We start from the raw sequence: 17,144 nt of genomic DNA on the forward strand, positions 1-17,144 counted from the left end.
CACACACACACACACACACACACACAGCTCAAGAGTTCACTGTACAATTAATATCAACAACTCCTTTTTTAATGTACATGTATCTCCTGCACTCCTCTGCTCCTCTCAACTCCTCCTCTGCTGTGTGTTGCTCCCCTCAGTGGGGGTGGAGTCCCAGAGAGACCAATCAGGACTCCTGCCGGGATACAACTTATGAACAGAACACACACACACACACGCACGCACACACGCAAACAGAAAAAGGAGAGAAAGATTGGTCTTCTCTCATTACTGAAGGTGATGTGCTGCTGCACTATCAGGCTCTGGTGCCAGGCAGGGGGTGGTGGTGGTGGTTGGTGTGTGTGCGCGCAAGTGTGTGTATGACTGAGTGCACGTGTGCCTCATCTAATACAGGAACATCAGAGGCCCAGTGGTCCCGTGAGAGTCCCCAGATCCCGTGCAGTAATTAACAGAGAAACCAGCAGCACCGCGGACAGCGACTCGCGTTGTCTCATGACCGCACGTGAAGCTGCTCCTGTCTCGAGCTGACATTGACCGCTGTGCTGTTTGTTGTCCTGCTCCCAGCGCGCGCGTGCACAACACACACACACACACACACACACACACACACACACACACACACACACACACACACACACACACACACACACACACACACACACACACATCTGCACACGCGCGCGCTTATAGGCCTACAGCTGTTTGTTATGTAATGATCCAGTGATCGTGATCCAGATTCTCATTTAAATAATCCACCTCTTCCTCTTCTGGCACAGTCTTTAGCTGACACACACATCTGAAAATTGGAAATTTGCAAGCGCCTTCTTCATTAATCAAACGCCTCTCAATCTGCAGGACACGCACGCGCGCGCGCACACCCCTTAATTATACAGTTTTAGACGAATGCTACAGAAATATTATGAAGGTCTCCGAGCAGTCTACTATAACCAAGGTAGGAAATGTATTTAGGTTATAAGTCGACGCTGCAGCAAATTCAATACTACAGGAGGTTTTAAACATGTAGAAATACCAGAGAAAAAACCGATTATATGTATTCCCCGTTGGACTATTCTAAGACACACACTCATATTTAAACAACTGTATAACCTCTACTTACTCGGATTTCCTTGCAACGGCCAGGGATCGACAAAGGGTTGTGGGGGTCATCGGAACCAGAGAGCGGCAGCTGTGGCAACTTCCGCCGTTTTCTGGGTCACTTTCAACTGGGGAAACCGTGGACGGGTCGGCCGGGACCAGCTGCATGTCCCCCGGGTCCATAGTTTGGGGAGGTGACGGTTGGACCACCGGAGCCGCCTCGACCTGTGCTGGTGCAGCCGCATGGTCTGGCAGAGACCCCGCACTAGTCTTGAGCTGGGGGTCCTGAGAGTGGTGATGATGATGAAGGCAGCTGGGGTCGGGGTGATGGTGATGGTGGTGATGGTAAGAATGATGCTGCTGTAGCCTGACGTCCCGCAGGTGCCTGTTCTCGCCGATGAGCTCGTCCACACGCCGGTCCAGCTCCTCTATCCGGGATCGCTGGGTCTGGATGAGACTCTGCTGATTCTGGACGATGGTGGTGAGCTCCCGCAGGTACAGAATCGCCTGCACCGGGTTTTCCAGCAGGCTGGAGCTCATCATACTCAAGACAAGAGGAGGGAAGAGTAGGAGAAGAAAAAATAAAAGAAGATGGAATGAAGGATGGAGGACAGAGGAGATGCAATATATCCGCGAGTGCGGATGAGAAGGTGAGTTACTCGGTCTTCTTCTTGGTTCTGCTCGGTTGTGGATGAGGCTGCACCGACCGAGCTAGCCTCCGCTTCGGTCGTTTCCCTCCCTCCCTCTGTCTCTCTCTCCCACTGCGCTGAGCGATGCTGATGAGAGGAGCCAGATCCAGATGTGACAAGGGGGAGGAGGCGCTGGAGGACGGATGCGTCATTACGCACATGCACTAGAATTCTATGGAGCAAGCGCGCTTCCTATAGGTTGTTCAAGGAGTTTCAACATCTGAGTAACTTTCCTGTGCCTGAGTTACTGCACATAAAATCTAAATCTAAACATCAGGTCTCTTTTATAGCTTATTATAGGCAGTCGGAATAAATATCAGGCTGCACAGTGGCGCAGCAGGTAGTGTGCGTGCCTCACAGCAAGAAGGTTGCCGGCTCGATCCCCGGGCGGGGCCTTTCTGTGTGCAGAAAGTTTGCATGTTCTTCCCGTGCATGCGTGGGTTCTCTCCGGTTCTCGCGGCTTCCTCCCACAGACCAAAAACATGCTCGTTAAGTTAATTGGTGACTTAGGTGTGAGTGTGTGAATGGTTGTTTGTCATGTGTGTTGCCATGCGATCGACTGGCAACTGGTCCAGGGTGTATCCCGCCTCTCGCCCGTTGACAGCTGGGATAGGCTCCAGCCCCCCCGCAACCCCGAAAGGGATGGGCGGTATAGAAAATGGATGGGTGGAATAAATATCAATTAAACTTTTTGAAGGCTAATATATATATATGTACCATTAGTCTTCTTCTTCTTCTTCTTATTATTATTATTATTGTTATTATTGTTATTATTGTAGTTGTTGTTAGTACTGGCAATAATAGTAGTAGAAGAAGTATCACTATTATTATTAATATTAGTATTAGAAGAAAAAAAATCTTGCACATTTGCTGTACTTATCGTATCACAACTGATTAATAAATACAAAATAATATGATTGATATTACTGTCACTAATAATAATTGTTATGTTCCTGGTGCATGCTGCTTTGGAGTTGTCGTTTTATCATAACTTTAAGATAAAGTGTGTTTTCCCAGTCATATCATGACGTTCGGTCAATCGCTCAGTTCATTCAAGTTGTTCAGGTGCGTTCGTACCAGAAAACAGAGATTTCTGAGGAAACCGGAATGCAACACCGTAATTTCGGCGTGGTCACATGACACAGGGATGCGGAAGTGCTGAGCCGTTGTTTTGCTCGCTCGAATTGTAGCACCGATAGCTTAGCAGCTATTCATTATATATATCCTGTAACCGTTAACAAGTAAACAACATCCATGGTCAGGTGAGACTAACATTTAAAAGCTACTAGGTTTCGCAGTTTGACATATTAAACGCTTATTTTTGGTTCAAGACTTGCAGCTATGCTTTCTTTAGCATGGTCAGGCTCTCAATTTATAGATTGTTTCTTTGGAATATCTTCGCTAGAAAACAGCCGTAGTGTGGATTTATTAGCTGTTGATATTACATATACAGCTACTGGGATCAAGTTGAGCCGATTTACGCATTAAAACAGAGAAAACATAGTATTATAACATTAACTAGTTGTAAGTTGAAGCGGTTGCATATTCTAGCATTGTCATGTGAGAGTCAGATGAGGTCGTGAAGTGTTGTTTGATGAAGAGGTTCAGCTTTAGTTAGCCTGACTGTCTGTAGGTTACATTATGATTGTTTGTGATGTTGGGTCCACCAAAAACCACTGTGAAATATATGAATCATTCTGTCATCAAAATTATGCACTTTCTCTCCCAACTTTGACATCATCACGCACAGGCCAAAGGTTGATTGACTGCAAAACTGTCATACTGATCCCGAGGTCAAGAATGAACGACCGTGCAACACGTCGCACTGTTCTTGATTTTAACTTAATCCTGCGTTGATGTCTTTAGGATGACCCAGAAGCACTGCCTGGAGGGTCAGGTATACTCAGTACCCCTCATCCAGCCAGACCTGAGGAGAGAGGAGGCTGTCCATCAGATAGCAGATGCATTACTCTACCTGGAGACCATCTCTACGGATATTTTCAGAAGGCAAGACCAGAATCACACACACACATGAAGAGCTAGAGGTAGAGACTTACAGCCACAATGAAAACCACCAGTTTGTTGCAGGTATCTATGACATGACTGTGCCATGGTTTTCCCTTGGTAAACAAGTGATGGACTACAGGATTTGCATGAGGGGATTCGTCACTTATGACTGTTAATTTATGCTTGGAAGGATTGGTTAGCTTGGTTGCTCAAAAGAAAAATTAAATAATCAGTTATTGTGATAAGTAGGTAAATATTTTTTACAAGTTAAAACATCTTTCTACTGGTTACATTTTCAGAAATTATGAGATTTGCTTGCATTTCTCTGTGTTGTCGATTGACTGTTAATGACTTTTTTTGTTAAAGGCAAAAATGTCAAATGTTTTAAAGAGTTAGAAGATTTTCTGACATAGCATAGCTTCTACCTGTCTGATTCTGGACAGAAAAAAACATGCGTTGACATAGTTTATGGATTGCACAAGCTATTACATGTGGAATCCATATTCTAAACCACACGTTATGCTACTTGTCTTCGAACAGGGTGCCTCTGGTAATTACATGAAAAGAATGATCAATTACCAGGACTGCTTTATGCATAATCTTTTGAATGACGATGTGTTGTCAGACAGTTGAAATCAATGCCGAATCAGCTGTGTAATACTTGCATTTCATCTTTATTCCATGCAAGAAGCTTACAATTAATTAATTCATTCTTGTAATTCAGCTTTGTGCAGAGTGTACATAAAGAAGAGAAGTGGAATAGAGTGTCTGAAGTTACACACTCCTCTAAATTCGATTGTGCCATATGTATTTTTTCGTCTGTGTGTGTATGTCCATATTCATGTTGGTGTATGTTTGTGTGTTGCTTCCAGGGTGTCTGACAGTGTAGAAAAGAACCGCTGCCAGCTGAGGAGCATCACTGACCGGATCAGACTAGCTCAGGCCCGCGTCGACAAGATCAAAGGCAGTAAGAAGGCCACCAAGGTAACCGAGCACCTTCGCTTTCAAAGGCAGCTTTTATAAGGTGGCGAGATCAGTGACGACAATAATTAGCCCTGTGTCTGTCCGTTACATCAGCTCTTTTTTTGTCTGTTTAGGTTTTCTCCAGTGCCAAGTACCCGGCCCCAGATCGACTTCAGGATTACTCATCAATCTTTATTGAGGCTACAGACCCCTCTTCACAAAGCCATTCCCGACACAGGATACAGAATAAACTTCGACCCTTTGATGAGAAGGCCTTGCAGGTAAGATGATCCATTAAAATGCTGATTATGCATAGATTTTTTTTTTTTTTTACGTGCAATGCCTCCAATTATGCATCAATAAAAAAGAGGACTCATTAAGAGCCATGGTTTCACAAAGTGCTCTGCATCTAATGTCTTGAAGCCCACAAGCCATAGTGCTATAACTAAGATAAAATAGAAGAAAGCGTGCTTGCCTGATGGTGTTTGGGATTCTTTATACAGCTGACACTGCTAAAACTGGGGGTGCAAAACAGGGATAAAAAGAGGCATGATTAATTTTCCATTTACATGGCTTTTATCTTACTGCTGAGCATTATGTCAGAGCTCTCACTCCGGTCATTACAGGCCATGAGGGACTTGGAGCCGATGTTGCGACTCCTCATATTTGTGTACGGGCAAACTCCCATGACCCACCAGCCTTTATGCAGCAGTTCTGCCAGTCTTTTCCAACATCTACTGTTGCTGCGGCATCCGCAGTGACGTAGGTATGAAGCATTAGCCTGAAGGCAAAACACAATCTACATTCACACCCTTACCTCTGATCCCTGAGCTCTTAGTAATGACCGAAAGAATGAAATCACTGATAGAAGCAGCCTAATGATCTGCCTTCCCTGGGTGCTCGCCTGGTCTCACCCCGAGGAGTGAAATGCTCAGATATCCAGAATGAGCTGGAAATGATTTCTCCTTCATGTTGGAAAGGAGCCAGTTGAGGTGATGGGAGCGTCTGATGTCTGCTGGATGTTTCCTTGAGGAGGTATTTCATATCCTGTCTGAGCTGGAATCGCCTCAGGGTCCCTCAGCAAGAGTGTGACAGCGTGGCAGGGAAGGACATCTAGGCTGCTTTGGTTCGCCTTAAATTACCTTAAATTGCACAGAATTGACACACATGCTTTGGGAGGCGGGTGGATTTGGTCACACGTCATGATAACTATCACCAAGCCTGCATCTTCTGATCTGATAATGTCATATTAAAAAAACTCTGCCTCCAGCTGGAGCCTCCCCATCAGAACTTCAGGTTGACCAAAACTAAAACTTTCATTCATGTGTCAAAGAATTTTTTGATCTGATCTGGATACAACATAACAATATATAACAATAACAATAAATGTATTTATTTCTATGGGATTATGTGTTACTTTTTGCACTGCGATGGCAAATTTTCTATTTTACTGTTGTGCAAACTAATTTTCCTACACGATCAGCTGTTCTCTCATGATTAGCAGCATGCATGTTAAAAACATTTATCAGTCAACCGGCACTGATGAGCTTTCATCCACGTCAGTCTCCATTTTTCACACCTCTGAGTTAAATAACCAAACGGCATCAGCGTAATGGCACGTTACATTGGCAATAATGGGCACCGTGGCATTTGCATGGAAATTTTCCAGCTTGTTTGGGTAGATTATTCATCAGGCTGAGGCGGGTTATTTTACAGGTTTAAAGATGTGGCAGAGGGGACAGAGCAGCCTGATTTGATATTAGCTAAGTTGATGTTTGATTGGGAGGTGAGGAGATGAAGAAGGACGTAGACATGCAGAAAATGGCCATGAATGGCAGTGGGTTTTTTTTTTTTGTTTTGTTTGCCTAAGTGATTTTGTGTGTCTGTGTGTGTGTGTGTGGCTCAGCACAAGCCCCTGCATTATTTATAGAGAACACCACAGTTTTTCCGTCACCATCTTAGGAAACTTTACGAAAACCAGCATATTTTCTGCTGCATTTGCTTACGTTTGCAAGTGTGTTGTTTTTGTGTGTGTGTATGTCTGTGTGTTTGTGAGAGGGAGAAAAAATGAATACACTGCCTGCAATTTTCCCTGGTGCTGAAATACATTATTCAATATCCCCCAGAAGCAAGGTCCCCGACCATATAATTCGGTATTGCGGTGGTGTGTGCAGGAGCTCTGTTGTGGCATTTGCGATTTACGTTATTCAAGATGTAGTTGGCATTTTCCAGATCTCCCACTCACTCTGTCTGCATGTCTTCCTTTCAGGAGAAGTTGATGTATTTCCCAGTGTGTGTGAGCAATAAGAAGAAGTCTGAGGATGAGACGGAGGAGGGGCTGGGCAGCCTGCCACGCAACATCTCATCTGTCAGCTCCCTGTTGCTCTTTAATACGACAGAGAACCTGTGAGTCCTCACACACACACAAACAGACACAGACGCTAAGTGTAAACGCACATTAGACTGAAATCTTTTCTTCATATCTTTGCATTTGTGTGTTTTTTCTAGATATAAGAAGTACGTGTTCCTTGATCCTCTGGCGGGAGCAGTGACCAAAACACACACGACACTAGAGACAGAAAAAGAACAGAAGCCGTTTGACGCACCGTTGTCCATTACGAAGAGAGAGCAGCTGGAGAGACAGGTACCTCAGACAGCCTTTTCTACCCAAAACACACTGTTAATTTGACTTTTTCTCTATGTAGGATTGGTAATTTCATAATTAATCTTGCTCATCTTTTCTCTCTAACAGACAGCAGAGTCGTATTTCTATGTGCCAGACCTGGGCCAGGTGCCTGAGATCGACGTGCCATCCTACCTGCCTGACCTGCCAGGCATCGCAGACGACCTGTCCTACAGCGCCGACCTCGGGCCTGGCTTCGCCCCGTCCGGACCCACCCACAACATCCCTGAGCTGCCCTCCTTCTCAGAAGAGAACACTGTGCCTGGTACGGGCTCACACACTTCCCACTGTCTCACTGTGCTTTATGTTGATGGCTGTTTTTGTGAGGTGATGTTGATTTTTCATCTTTGTTTCAGGACCTCAGCTCCAGCCTAATGCTCCACCTCCTCCACCACCTCCACCTCCCCCTCCTCCTGAGCCTGCCCTCCCCCCTGCCAGTCCTGCAGGAGCTCCCCCTCCTCCTCCTCCTCCTCCTCCACCTCCTCCTCCTGTTGACGGTCCCATGGAAGTCTCTCCAGCTCCAAGTTCAGGTTTGTCACATGAATGCAATTCAGAAACTTGGCAATGGCTCCACAGGAATATGATCGAGCTTGAAAAGCTTCCCCTCGCTTACACACACAATCTTAAATTAGATTGGCTGTGCTGACATTAATAGGTGTAAATCCACCCCTGACTGTCTCCTCTGACTGTAGGCCCGGTGTCTGGCGCTCCCAGCGAGGTGGTTCAGCCATCGGACGGCCGTGCCAGTCTCCTGGAGTCTATCCGCAACGCCGGCGGCATCGGCAAGGCCAAGTTACGCAACGTCAAAGAGCGCAAGATGGAGAAGAAGAAACAGAAGGAGCAAGAGCAAGGTGTCAGAGGTGTTTTGAGTGGGGATGTGGTTCTGCTCACGTTTTATTAAGTGCTACACGATGCCACTTTAACAACGCTGGGAAGGTCATGCGATCAAAGCAGCGCATGACGAATCCCTGGTTAGCATCCAGCCATGAGTGTGTACAGTGTGTCACACTGCATGTCAGGATGTGTTTGTGTCTGTATACACATAATGTTTATCATCAACCTCATTAAAAGGTTGACTTGTTTACAGTCCTATTTTAAATAGTCTGACCTAATATCATGCGGCATATCTTTGCCTTCATTATTTCTGGTTCGCCGGCCAGGTCACGACCCAGCATTTAATTTTTAGAGAGCTTCTCGTACCGAGGAACTAGATAAAGTCTCGTTGGAGTGATGTGCTCCATTTTGAAGCACAGCACTGAGGAGTGAGTGAACCCATTTCACTGCTCCAGTTACTAATTTAATATTAAAAAAAAATACAGATAGTATCATTATTTAGTAGCTGCCTGTCTTTGTCTCTCAGCAGTGGGAGCGGCATCCAGTGGTGGAGACTTTATGTCTGACCTCTTCAATAAACTTGCCATGCGAAGGAAAGGTGAGGATCCCTTTTATGTTAACAAAACTGATGCAGGCGTTTGGGATTGCAGACCGTGAGAAATGTGTCCCGTCTCCTCTGCAGGCATATCTGGTAAGGGTCCAGCGGGAGGGGAGTCGGGTGATGCTCCTGCTGGTACCAGCGGTGCATTTGCCAGGATGTCCGATGTCATCCCACCACTTCCTGCCCCACATTCAACAACAGACGACGACGACTGGGAAGCATAACATGACAGACGAACACTAGATGCACTGATAATGAAAGTATTCGGCAGTGTTGGATCATTTTATGTACAGAGAACTTCCAATCACACAATAATTTTAGAAAAGTTCCCACTAACAGAAATTTTCACTGTAAAATGGGCAATGGGCTTCATAATGATAAAACATAACTAAAACTCAAATAATAAAACAATTTATTGGTAATGGTGTTAATTGTAAAACACATTTTCATAAAGACAAACAAGCAGATATTAGAACAGTCACTGAAATCATTTCATCTCTAATAAAAGTATTTTTTGCATTACATAACACTTTACATTGAATGCTTTAAATATTTAATATCTTCTTCAAGTGTGAATCAGTCACATGGATGCCCAAGCCAGCGCGGCTTCAGAATGTATTCAGTATTTTTGCCTCTAACATGCAGGTCTCATACTTTGTCAGCAGCCTGCCATCAAATACTTGTCGTTGTCACTTCTCTGAACCAGAGATGTTAGCAAGGCAAAGCAGATTAGAAGCCGCAGATAAGATCTGACAGTTTGCATGTTAAATGAAGCAAGTATATGTAGTGAAAACAGGAAAACTGCCTCCCTGGTTGAAGCTTCAACTCCAGCCAGAAGCACTCAGATGTCTGACGGCTTCAGAATGTTCAGGAACGTAAACACGAAGCAGCATAAAAGAGCTGCTGCAATCTTGTGATAAGGAACTTATTACACAGCCCTCTAATCATCTTTGCAGTTTTTATTAGAAGACATGAGATTCCTCGCAGAGCGACTTTTGCTGAGCTTCCTCCAGAGTTCCTCTTAACCCCGGGCTCGCAAAGTGGAATACATGAGAAATGTCAGTTGAAACTACTCCGCTTCTTCTCCTGGAAGAACTGCGAAAAAGGAATATAGAGACAACACGTGAATACATTTCATGACGCAGTGGTTTGAGTGCAGATACGCACAGGAAGTTAACTTGCTTCTCACCTTCCGTAAGGCAGCAAAAGCAGGGCCAAAGCTTGCGTGTGTGCTGGTGCGATCTCTGATCCATGTGGGAAGTTTAGAGAGCGTAGCAGGTCGAGAGTAACGTCTGTCACACAGCACCATGGAGGAATAGTCGCCACGGTGACGGATAGCTCTTCCTTTGGGTGGGTGAAGTCAAATACATATGAATACTCATCATACATTATTATCGCCTTTGGAACAAATAAACATATGTTTTGTCACGAATGTTGCATTTTTACCGATGGATTGATTGACAGCCTTCATGCAGAGGTTTTCTATTAGTGCTTGTCCAGGGCTCCTCCCACCACTGTGAGGCTGAAAAAACAAAGCTGTGACGATGAGCTTCATCTCAGCAAGCCTGTGACTTTGTACTTTGTGGATGCGGTGAAGACGAACAGGACGGCAAAGGGTCTCACCAGGTGTTTGTCCAGATAGGACATCTTTTCCTGCAGCTCCGGGGATTTGATGTTGGGGTACGGCATTCCCACCATCACCACGCACCTGCCCAGCTCATCGGAGAAATTGATGCCCTCGCTCATTTTTCCTCCGACCACAGAGAACAGCAACGCTCCTGTGAGCCCGCCACCGCTGTCCACAGCACACCTCTGACAAAAGGAAGAGAGACACGCTGTCAGGGACAAAATCATGATGAGTGTATGAGGAGGGCTGATGTTTGAGGGGTGACAGTTTTACCTGGATACAGCGGGAGTACTCGCCAAGCACCTGCTCGACCTGGTTGGCTTTCTTCGGCTCCTGGAAGATCTGAGAAAGCAATCATGATAGCTTAGAGGCTGACAAGACAACTCTCTTTTCAACTTTAAGAATGATGTTGTGAGTTTTCTTTCTTTTTTTTAAAGCTCATTCCATAAGAAAAATCATGAGATGTGCCTTCTTCTTGTTAGCCAGACGACTCAGCGTGCCACTGGCCTCCCAGTGAGAAACGATCCGCCTCGAGTACTCGTACGAGGGGAAGAAACACACGACGCCGCCGGGGACCACGTTACAAATGTTGGAGAGAATGCGCCCCGTCTCATCCATCTGTCAACAAACAGACACACATTTACAGCAACGCTCGCGTAAACAATTCAACGATATTATAGCAAGAACTTGAACTACCATGCGTGGAGAGTCTCTGCTTTGGAAAGTAAAATCCAGCTCCTGACCAGATGGGCCGCTGCACAAGACGAGGGGAAGAATGTTCTCAGGAGGAATAACATGACCTACAATTACAATACAATCATTAGTGCAACATAATCTACAAACATGATCAAATAAAAATGCCATTTTCAATTAGTCTTCAACATTAAGAGTTTGTACAGAGAGATGGATTAATTCATGGTTTACTTCTGGTTTGTTTGGATCATCTCTTCCTGGTCAGTTCTGCCCTAATAATCTGTCACCTCCATCACTTGAACCAGTCAGAACTAGTCAATCTGAGTGCCGAAGATTTGCACTCATACAAAAAAATAAGTTATTATTTGAGCCTCTGTCAAGCATTATATTATACATCAAAAATTCCCACAGACGGAAATATTGATAAACACGTCGCCAAGAGAGAGTGCATTATAAAAAACAGAAAAGAGAAGCTCAACAAAGTACCGCGGTGTTAGAAAATGGGTCACTCACCACAGGAAAACTCTGTGATGCGCTCCTCCGCCACTCCGGCAGAAAACAGCAGCTCTTGTTTGAAGTCTGAAACCTACATAGAACATCTTTTAGAATTGGAAAACGTACAACAGCAAAGGTTTATTTTCCAGTGGATTTAAAGTGACTTACAGGCTGCATGGTTCCTCCTGCGATGATGACTGCTCTGCTCTCCTTCAGCACCTGGGCAAAGTGGACTGCTGGGTTCAACAGCAGGAACTTGACACTGCTCTCTGACAGAGTACCTGGACATGAGACAGACGGCGTGCTCTGAAATACTTTGATTTCATCGCTGCCCTTTATGTAGCGTTGTGCTTTTAAAAATGCTACCTTGTCTGTGCGCCACCACTCTGCCGTCAGTGTTGCTGTTGGTGAGGGCCATGAAGAAACCCTCCACCTGCATCATGGGGGACGCAGACAGCACTTTCTCTGCCTCTGCAGACCCCTGCTGGTCTGCTGGGGAAACTGCACACGTGAGAGCGGATAACAGATGAATCATCAGCAAGAACCGGAGGAAACGACATTGTTCAGTGTCTGATGGTTGCTGAATAATGGATGTGAGATGGCTGGACATGAGGGGCATGGGTATACTGTGGAAAGAACAATAATATCTGCACGTGCAACTTAGGTCTCAGTGCAGCTTGACATGCGCTAGATCCTGTCACACTGTAAATTTCATTGTGTATGTTGTTTATTGCCTCGTCGTTGTTTACTTGATATTAACTTAACTTATTGTTCAGTCTTTTATTTTATCTTGTCTTTTTGTCCTTATTGAGCTGTATGTCTTATTTCCTATGCATATACATTGAGAGCAATGTTTAAACCAGAGTCAAATCCCCTGCATCTGTGCACATAAAGCTGATTCTGATTGTTTCTTACGTCTTGTTTTTAGCAACATGCTAGCAGTTTGATGTATATGATATCTATTCTCTTGCCTGTGCAACTGTAATAGAATAGAATAGAATCCAGTTTATTTCAGTAAATGATGCCACATGTCAGCAGTGTGGATGTCCATCTCCAAAATGTGTTCTTAATATGTGGGCGACTTCAGGCCTCTGACCTGGCGCAGCGCCCTGGTTGCTCTGTAGTGTTTGAAGGTAGCGGTTCAAGCCCTCGGTGCGTCGGTTCTCCTTGTTGGAGCTGCTCTGAGTGTGCAGACTCACACCTGTTCCTGCATACTTCTCCACAAAGCCACCCAGCTGCAGGGAGAGAGTATGTGGTGTTCATTTGCTTTTACATTTGATTGCTCTCTGACCTCGACAGTATTTATATGAGGCATAAATCAATACATATCAAACACTCACTTTTCTGCTGATCATGCTCTTCTCAAAGTATCTCTGTAACTAAAGTGAGAATGAAAGAATCAGAGTTTGCAGGTTGGATATGCTGTTCTGAAGCCATGATGGTGATTTTGACCTACCTTAAACAAGTTGATATTGTCAATCTGAGCCTTGAATAGGAAGTTATTGATACTAAGCATTTCAGTTCCTAAAAGACAAAAGAAACATGACTAGTTAGCAATGTCTGCTTCGGTGTGTATGAGTGTGTGTTCAGGTGTGTGTGCACCATTTACTGACCTGTTTGAGTCATCTGGCTCTGTGGATTCTGCCCCACCTTCCCTGCAAAGACAACGTAATGCAACATGTGCCCAATCCAGCAATTTCCCCTCCTGCCCATGTTGCACACTGGCAATAATCAATAATCAGAACTGATTTTAGCCCAAACAATCTCACCTCCCAGCACCCGGACAAGCCCCTCAATGACAAACAGAATCTGTTTGATGTACATCAGGTTCTTTGCCTTCAGTCTGCTCCTGATGTTGTAGAAAGATAAACATCAGAAGAAGAAGATAATACAATATTTCATTTATGAACGAGTGCTGCGTGCGTGCATGTGCATACTCACTTATAGCGGTCAGCATACTGGGCGAGCTGAGAGTGGGCACGGCAAAGCTGCAGAAGATTCACATTTTAGCCTATTATAGGGAGCAGGCCTCATTTAAACACGATGTGCATGAATGTGTTTACCTGTGCTCCAGTGAGCTCCGCGCTGTGTATACAGGAGAGCGTGTCACTAAGATTGTGAGCCTCATCGATGATCACCACCTGCAGAAGAAGAAAATATATCTGGTCGGTCACATGTCAAATCAGTTTCACTTCAAATACATGAAACTGTGGTGGCCCTGAGAGCCAAACGCACTGCAACTTACGCAAACACACAGACAAAACATCATCAAATTAAAAAAGCCGACCTCAATAACTTCATGAGTCACAAACCATGGCAACAACAAGCGTGTCCCGGCTGTGTTAATCACTTTCAGTGTCCCCTGGAAACAGTTTCCATTGTCGTCTGTGCTGCTCGCAGCTTTTCTGGATTTACTCGTCTTTTCTGGACTTGGTTCTCTTCACTGTTCTTGCGGCACGTTTCTGGATCTGTGTGTATCATCTCACTTTGCCTGTTGTCAAATTACTGAGGATGTTTTTTTTAATTTGACTGTGTTTTCTTAAGCTGCAGTGGGCTGAGCTCTCAGGGCCACCTATACCACTGATGAAAGTATGACAGAATTATCAGGTATCCAGACAGCCTAAAATACCCCATAATTACACTGCTTTTGTGTTTATATGAGAACTGCTTATGGGAAATAGTGTCTTTGATGTTATCGGGGGAATTTTGAACACAGAAAAAAGTTGTTTTGTTTTTTTTTAGTCGAACTAAAAGCTGACAGAACCAGAAATGCTCAAAAATAATCTGGTCTCACCTGTCCCTTCAGCTGGACTCCTGCTGCTCTTCTTGTACCTTCATGAAGCAACATCTGATAGGGCAAAACCACCAACTGTGCGCACATACAACAAACATGGAGCACACGGATCAACACTACAGTACTAAAATACTTTCAGCTGTTTGGCTATTGCGCCTCATGATGTCGGCAGCAAAGTAAGAAAGTACATGAGAAGCAGGAAGTACAAAGATGACAGTGTCACCTGTGCAGGGGGGATAGCGAGGCGTGTGGAGTAGTAGGGACATGAATGTGTGTCTCTGCCCAGCTTCAGCAGCTGCTCGATATCATGCACTGTCCCCAGAATGTCATCCCTCATCTGCTGCAGAGCTGAAGCTTTGTAATATGGACACACAGTCTTTGCCGGGCCGCGCTTACGTTTTATACCCTCTTCATGATGCTGCTTCTCTGCAAAATGCAAGAACAGGAAGCACTGCAACAATAAACTGGTCTGAATCATTTTTATAAATCTTGGGTCAAAATTTTATTTTGAATTTTAGAATGACATCCTGATTTGTTCCTTATTTTGTGTTATCTGTCTGATGTTGTGTGTCTGTAACTCACTCTTATTCCTTCTCATCTTCAAGCAAAGGTTCAATAAAATGTTAAATATGACAAATCTCTGACAAGCTTGACGTTAGCTGAAAATCTGTAAGATCAGCCATTCTGGAGCTAGTGCGTGAGGGGCTCTCACCATGTTTGTTTTTCTGCATCTCCATGCAGCGGTCGTTAATGCGCTGGATGCTGCCCAGGCGACGCACCTCCTCGTTGATGCACAGATTCTGGAAAGTACACACTTTCATGTTTACTGGGCAAATACTGAACAAATACATGTAACAGTTCCTGTTTAATACCAAGCATATAGATATAGTACACTGCTTTGTATACTGTTGCAATTATCCTAAAATCAGAAAATACTAGTAAGAAAGTTCTAAATAAGAAATTTGGGAATTTTGGAAAATTTGTCTCACTGGCAACAGCCTACTTCTACTTGGAAACAGAATTGACAGTTCTAAGTCATCCAGGAGCCTGTGGCAGACAACATACTCGTATCATTTTGGGACACTTTTGCTTAAATTCATAATATAAAAACTCATACCTGACCCTAAATCCTGTGAGTGTGTGTGTGCACGCACATACCTGCCGTGAGCCCAGCGTGACCAGACTGATGTCCTTGCTGAAAGGACTCTTTTGAACCTCATGGACAAACTGGGCCAGCTGGGAGTGAGTGCGACTGCAGTAGTAAATCTGAGAACATGCATAATGTGCATCGTCTCAGTTCAGGGTAATGTCTGACACTTGTTACCATGTTACAATGTGAAATACGTCTCTCACGCACCTTAGTAACATGTTCTTCAACCAGGTCGTCATCTGCATCATCCTCAGCAGCACAAAATCTGAGCATGAGAGCAAACACACCCCGCCGTCATGGTCGATTCATTTCAACTCCTCACTGTGATGTAACATTCGATATGATGCTAATGGCTGCACTCACCTGCTCCTGGTCTTTGACTCGTCATCGCTCTCATATTCTGCGACAATAAGCTCCTCGTCCTCTTGATCTCCTTGCGTCTCTGTTTGTTCCTCTTTACTGAGCTGGAGCAACTTGAATGCCTCATCATCTTCATGGCTCTACAGACACACACACACATAACAATTCATGTATTGCATCACAGTGATTGTACTTTTTTGGTACATTTCTTTAAAATGCCACTGTGCAAGATCACTTACTTTTCTTTTCATTGCATACTTCAGTTGGACGTTGTTTCTGATCATTTCTAATCGTTCTTCCCTCTTCTTTCTTTTCATTTCTTCCTCCTGATACGCAAAAACATCCAATGATATTCAAATACCCAAATTCCCACAGATCCATGCCAAGCTGACATCTGAAATGCAATGGCCATTCCTACCTTCAACCTCGACACCAAATCACGTTCTGCCTTTTTCTGAACAAAATCTGTGATCCAGTCAGGCTCAGCTGAGGAGCTGCTGGTGGAGGACTGAGCGGTGGTGGAGGTGGACAGAGCTGCTTCTCCTTCCTGCAGCAGAGCAGCTGCCTCCTGCCTCCTCTTCTCCTCATAGTCTGTCAGCCAGCTCAGCGCTCCACATATCAGACTCAGAGACTTACCCTGGATTTAAGGACACACATGTTGAAAACACAAATGAGCCAATAAAATCTAATGGCTTCTGCTGTGATGTCTCGTGCAGCCATACACGCACCGTCCCAGTTGGACTTTCAAAGATGCCAACTTTTCCCTGGTCGAGTGCGCCGTACAGGGCTTGCATAAACTGCTTCTGGATGTCGTAGGGCTGGTAGGGAAATGGAAATTGGATTCTACTGTTCTCCATGCTCGTGAACCCCCCCTGGAAGATGACAAAAAGTTTAGACGTGGTCTTCGTGAAATGAGCACCTGGCTACTTAGCACACTGCGTATTTAGACTATCATAACCTCTGATAGTAATGTTATGTCTAACATGAAGCACACATGCTGGCGCCAATTTCTCCTTATGGATTGGGCGCTGCTTTTGCGCAGACGAATCTTGTTAAAATCCGAACGAATGGCTGCGACTGCGAGATGTTAAATTAAGCTGTTTTGAAACGAAAACTTCAACACTCGTCTTGAATCCATAGCTATAATGTTAGC

General features: G+C 44.7%; 3 protein-coding genes across 6 annotated transcripts in view; 1 reads left to right on the forward strand and 2 right to left on the reverse strand.

Annotated features, from left to right (window-relative positions):
- Positions 1-1,854, reverse strand: part of iqsec3b (IQ motif and Sec7 domain ArfGEF 3b) — a 29,153-nt gene extending 27,299 nt beyond the window's left edge. For both annotated transcript variants that reach the window (XM_070971604.1, XM_070971603.1), the window contains exon 1: positions 1,118-1,854. In XM_070971604.1, coding sequence (XP_070827705.1) covers positions 1,118-1,638 — 521 coding nt within the window. In that variant the 5' untranslated portion in view covers positions 1,639-1,854. The remainder of the gene's footprint in view (positions 1-1,117) is intronic.
- On the forward strand, positions 1,243-10,302 carry wash1 (WAS protein family homolog 1). 3 transcript variants are annotated; one of them, XM_070971606.1, is made up of 11 exons: positions 1,243-1,745; positions 3,651-3,791; positions 4,664-4,775; positions 4,889-5,035; positions 7,024-7,160; positions 7,263-7,398; positions 7,507-7,702; positions 7,794-7,967; positions 8,130-8,288; positions 8,798-8,869; positions 8,954-10,296. In XM_070971606.1, exons 1-11 carry the CDS (start codon positions 1,699-1,701, stop codon positions 9,094-9,096), a joined length of 1,464 nt encoding a protein of 487 aa, XP_070827707.1. In that variant the 5' UTR covers positions 1,243-1,698; the 3' UTR covers positions 9,097-10,296. The 3 variants fall into 3 exon arrangements, with proteins under 3 accessions (XP_070827707.1, XP_070827709.1, XP_070827708.1); XM_070971608.1 differs by lacking the exon at positions 1,243-1,745 and adding an exon at positions 2,916-3,046 and having other exon boundaries at positions 8,954-10,302; XM_070971607.1 differs by lacking the exon at positions 1,243-1,745 and adding an exon at positions 2,916-3,046 and having other exon boundaries at positions 8,130-8,297; positions 8,801-8,869.
- Positions 9,887-16,800, reverse strand: ddx11 (DEAD/H (Asp-Glu-Ala-Asp/His) box helicase 11). The gene is made up of 26 exons (XM_070971605.1): positions 16,720-16,800; positions 16,410-16,628; positions 16,231-16,317; positions 15,995-16,131; positions 15,839-15,896; positions 15,640-15,747; positions 15,194-15,281; positions 14,705-14,907; positions 14,482-14,556; positions 13,751-13,828; positions 13,629-13,675; positions 13,457-13,536; positions 13,301-13,342; positions 13,144-13,211; positions 13,028-13,066; positions 12,784-12,922; positions 12,054-12,188; positions 11,856-11,968; positions 11,706-11,778; positions 11,196-11,299; positions 10,968-11,117; positions 10,773-10,841; positions 10,496-10,684; positions 10,319-10,394; positions 10,062-10,216; positions 9,887-9,967 (listed from the first exon to the last, which is right to left on the reverse strand). Exons 1-26 carry the CDS (start codon positions 16,783-16,785, stop codon positions 9,932-9,934), a joined length of 2,634 nt encoding a protein of 877 aa, XP_070827706.1. The 5' UTR covers positions 16,786-16,800; the 3' UTR covers positions 9,887-9,931.
- Between the last annotated feature and the right edge of the window lie 344 nt (positions 16,801-17,144).

This window comes from Chaetodon trifascialis, chromosome 10, assembly GCF_039877785.1.
Source record: "Chaetodon trifascialis isolate fChaTrf1 chromosome 10, fChaTrf1.hap1, whole genome shotgun sequence".
In the NCBI taxonomy this organism is placed as follows: Eukaryota; Metazoa; Chordata; class Actinopteri; order Chaetodontiformes; family Chaetodontidae; genus Chaetodon; species Chaetodon trifascialis.

Bases quoted from the DNA above. Each gene is read 5' to 3' on its own strand.
- ddx11 (XM_070971605.1), bottom strand. From the start codon at position 16,785: ATGCAAGCCCTGTACGGCGCACTCGACCAGGGAAAAGTTGGCATCTTT. The intron at 14,908-15,193 runs GTGAGAGCCCCT...TGCATTTTGCAG, and splicing joins GATGCAGAAAAACAAACATG to AGAAGCAGCATCATGAAGAG. The intron at 12,189-12,783 runs GTCAGAGGCCTG...TCACGTGTGCAG, and splicing joins CAACCAGGGCGCTGCGCCAG to TTTCCCCAGCAGACCAGCAG.
- wash1 (XM_070971606.1), top strand. From the start codon at position 1,699: ATGGAGGACAGAGGAGATGCAATATATCCGCGAGTGCGGATGAGAAG. The intron at 7,399-7,506 runs GTACCTCAGACA...TCTCTCTAACAG, and splicing joins GAGAGCAGCTGGAGAGACAG to ACAGCAGAGTCGTATTTCTA. The intron at 7,968-8,129 runs GTTTGTCACATG...CTCTGACTGTAG, and splicing joins CTCTCCAGCTCCAAGTTCAG to GCCCGGTGTCTGGCGCTCCC.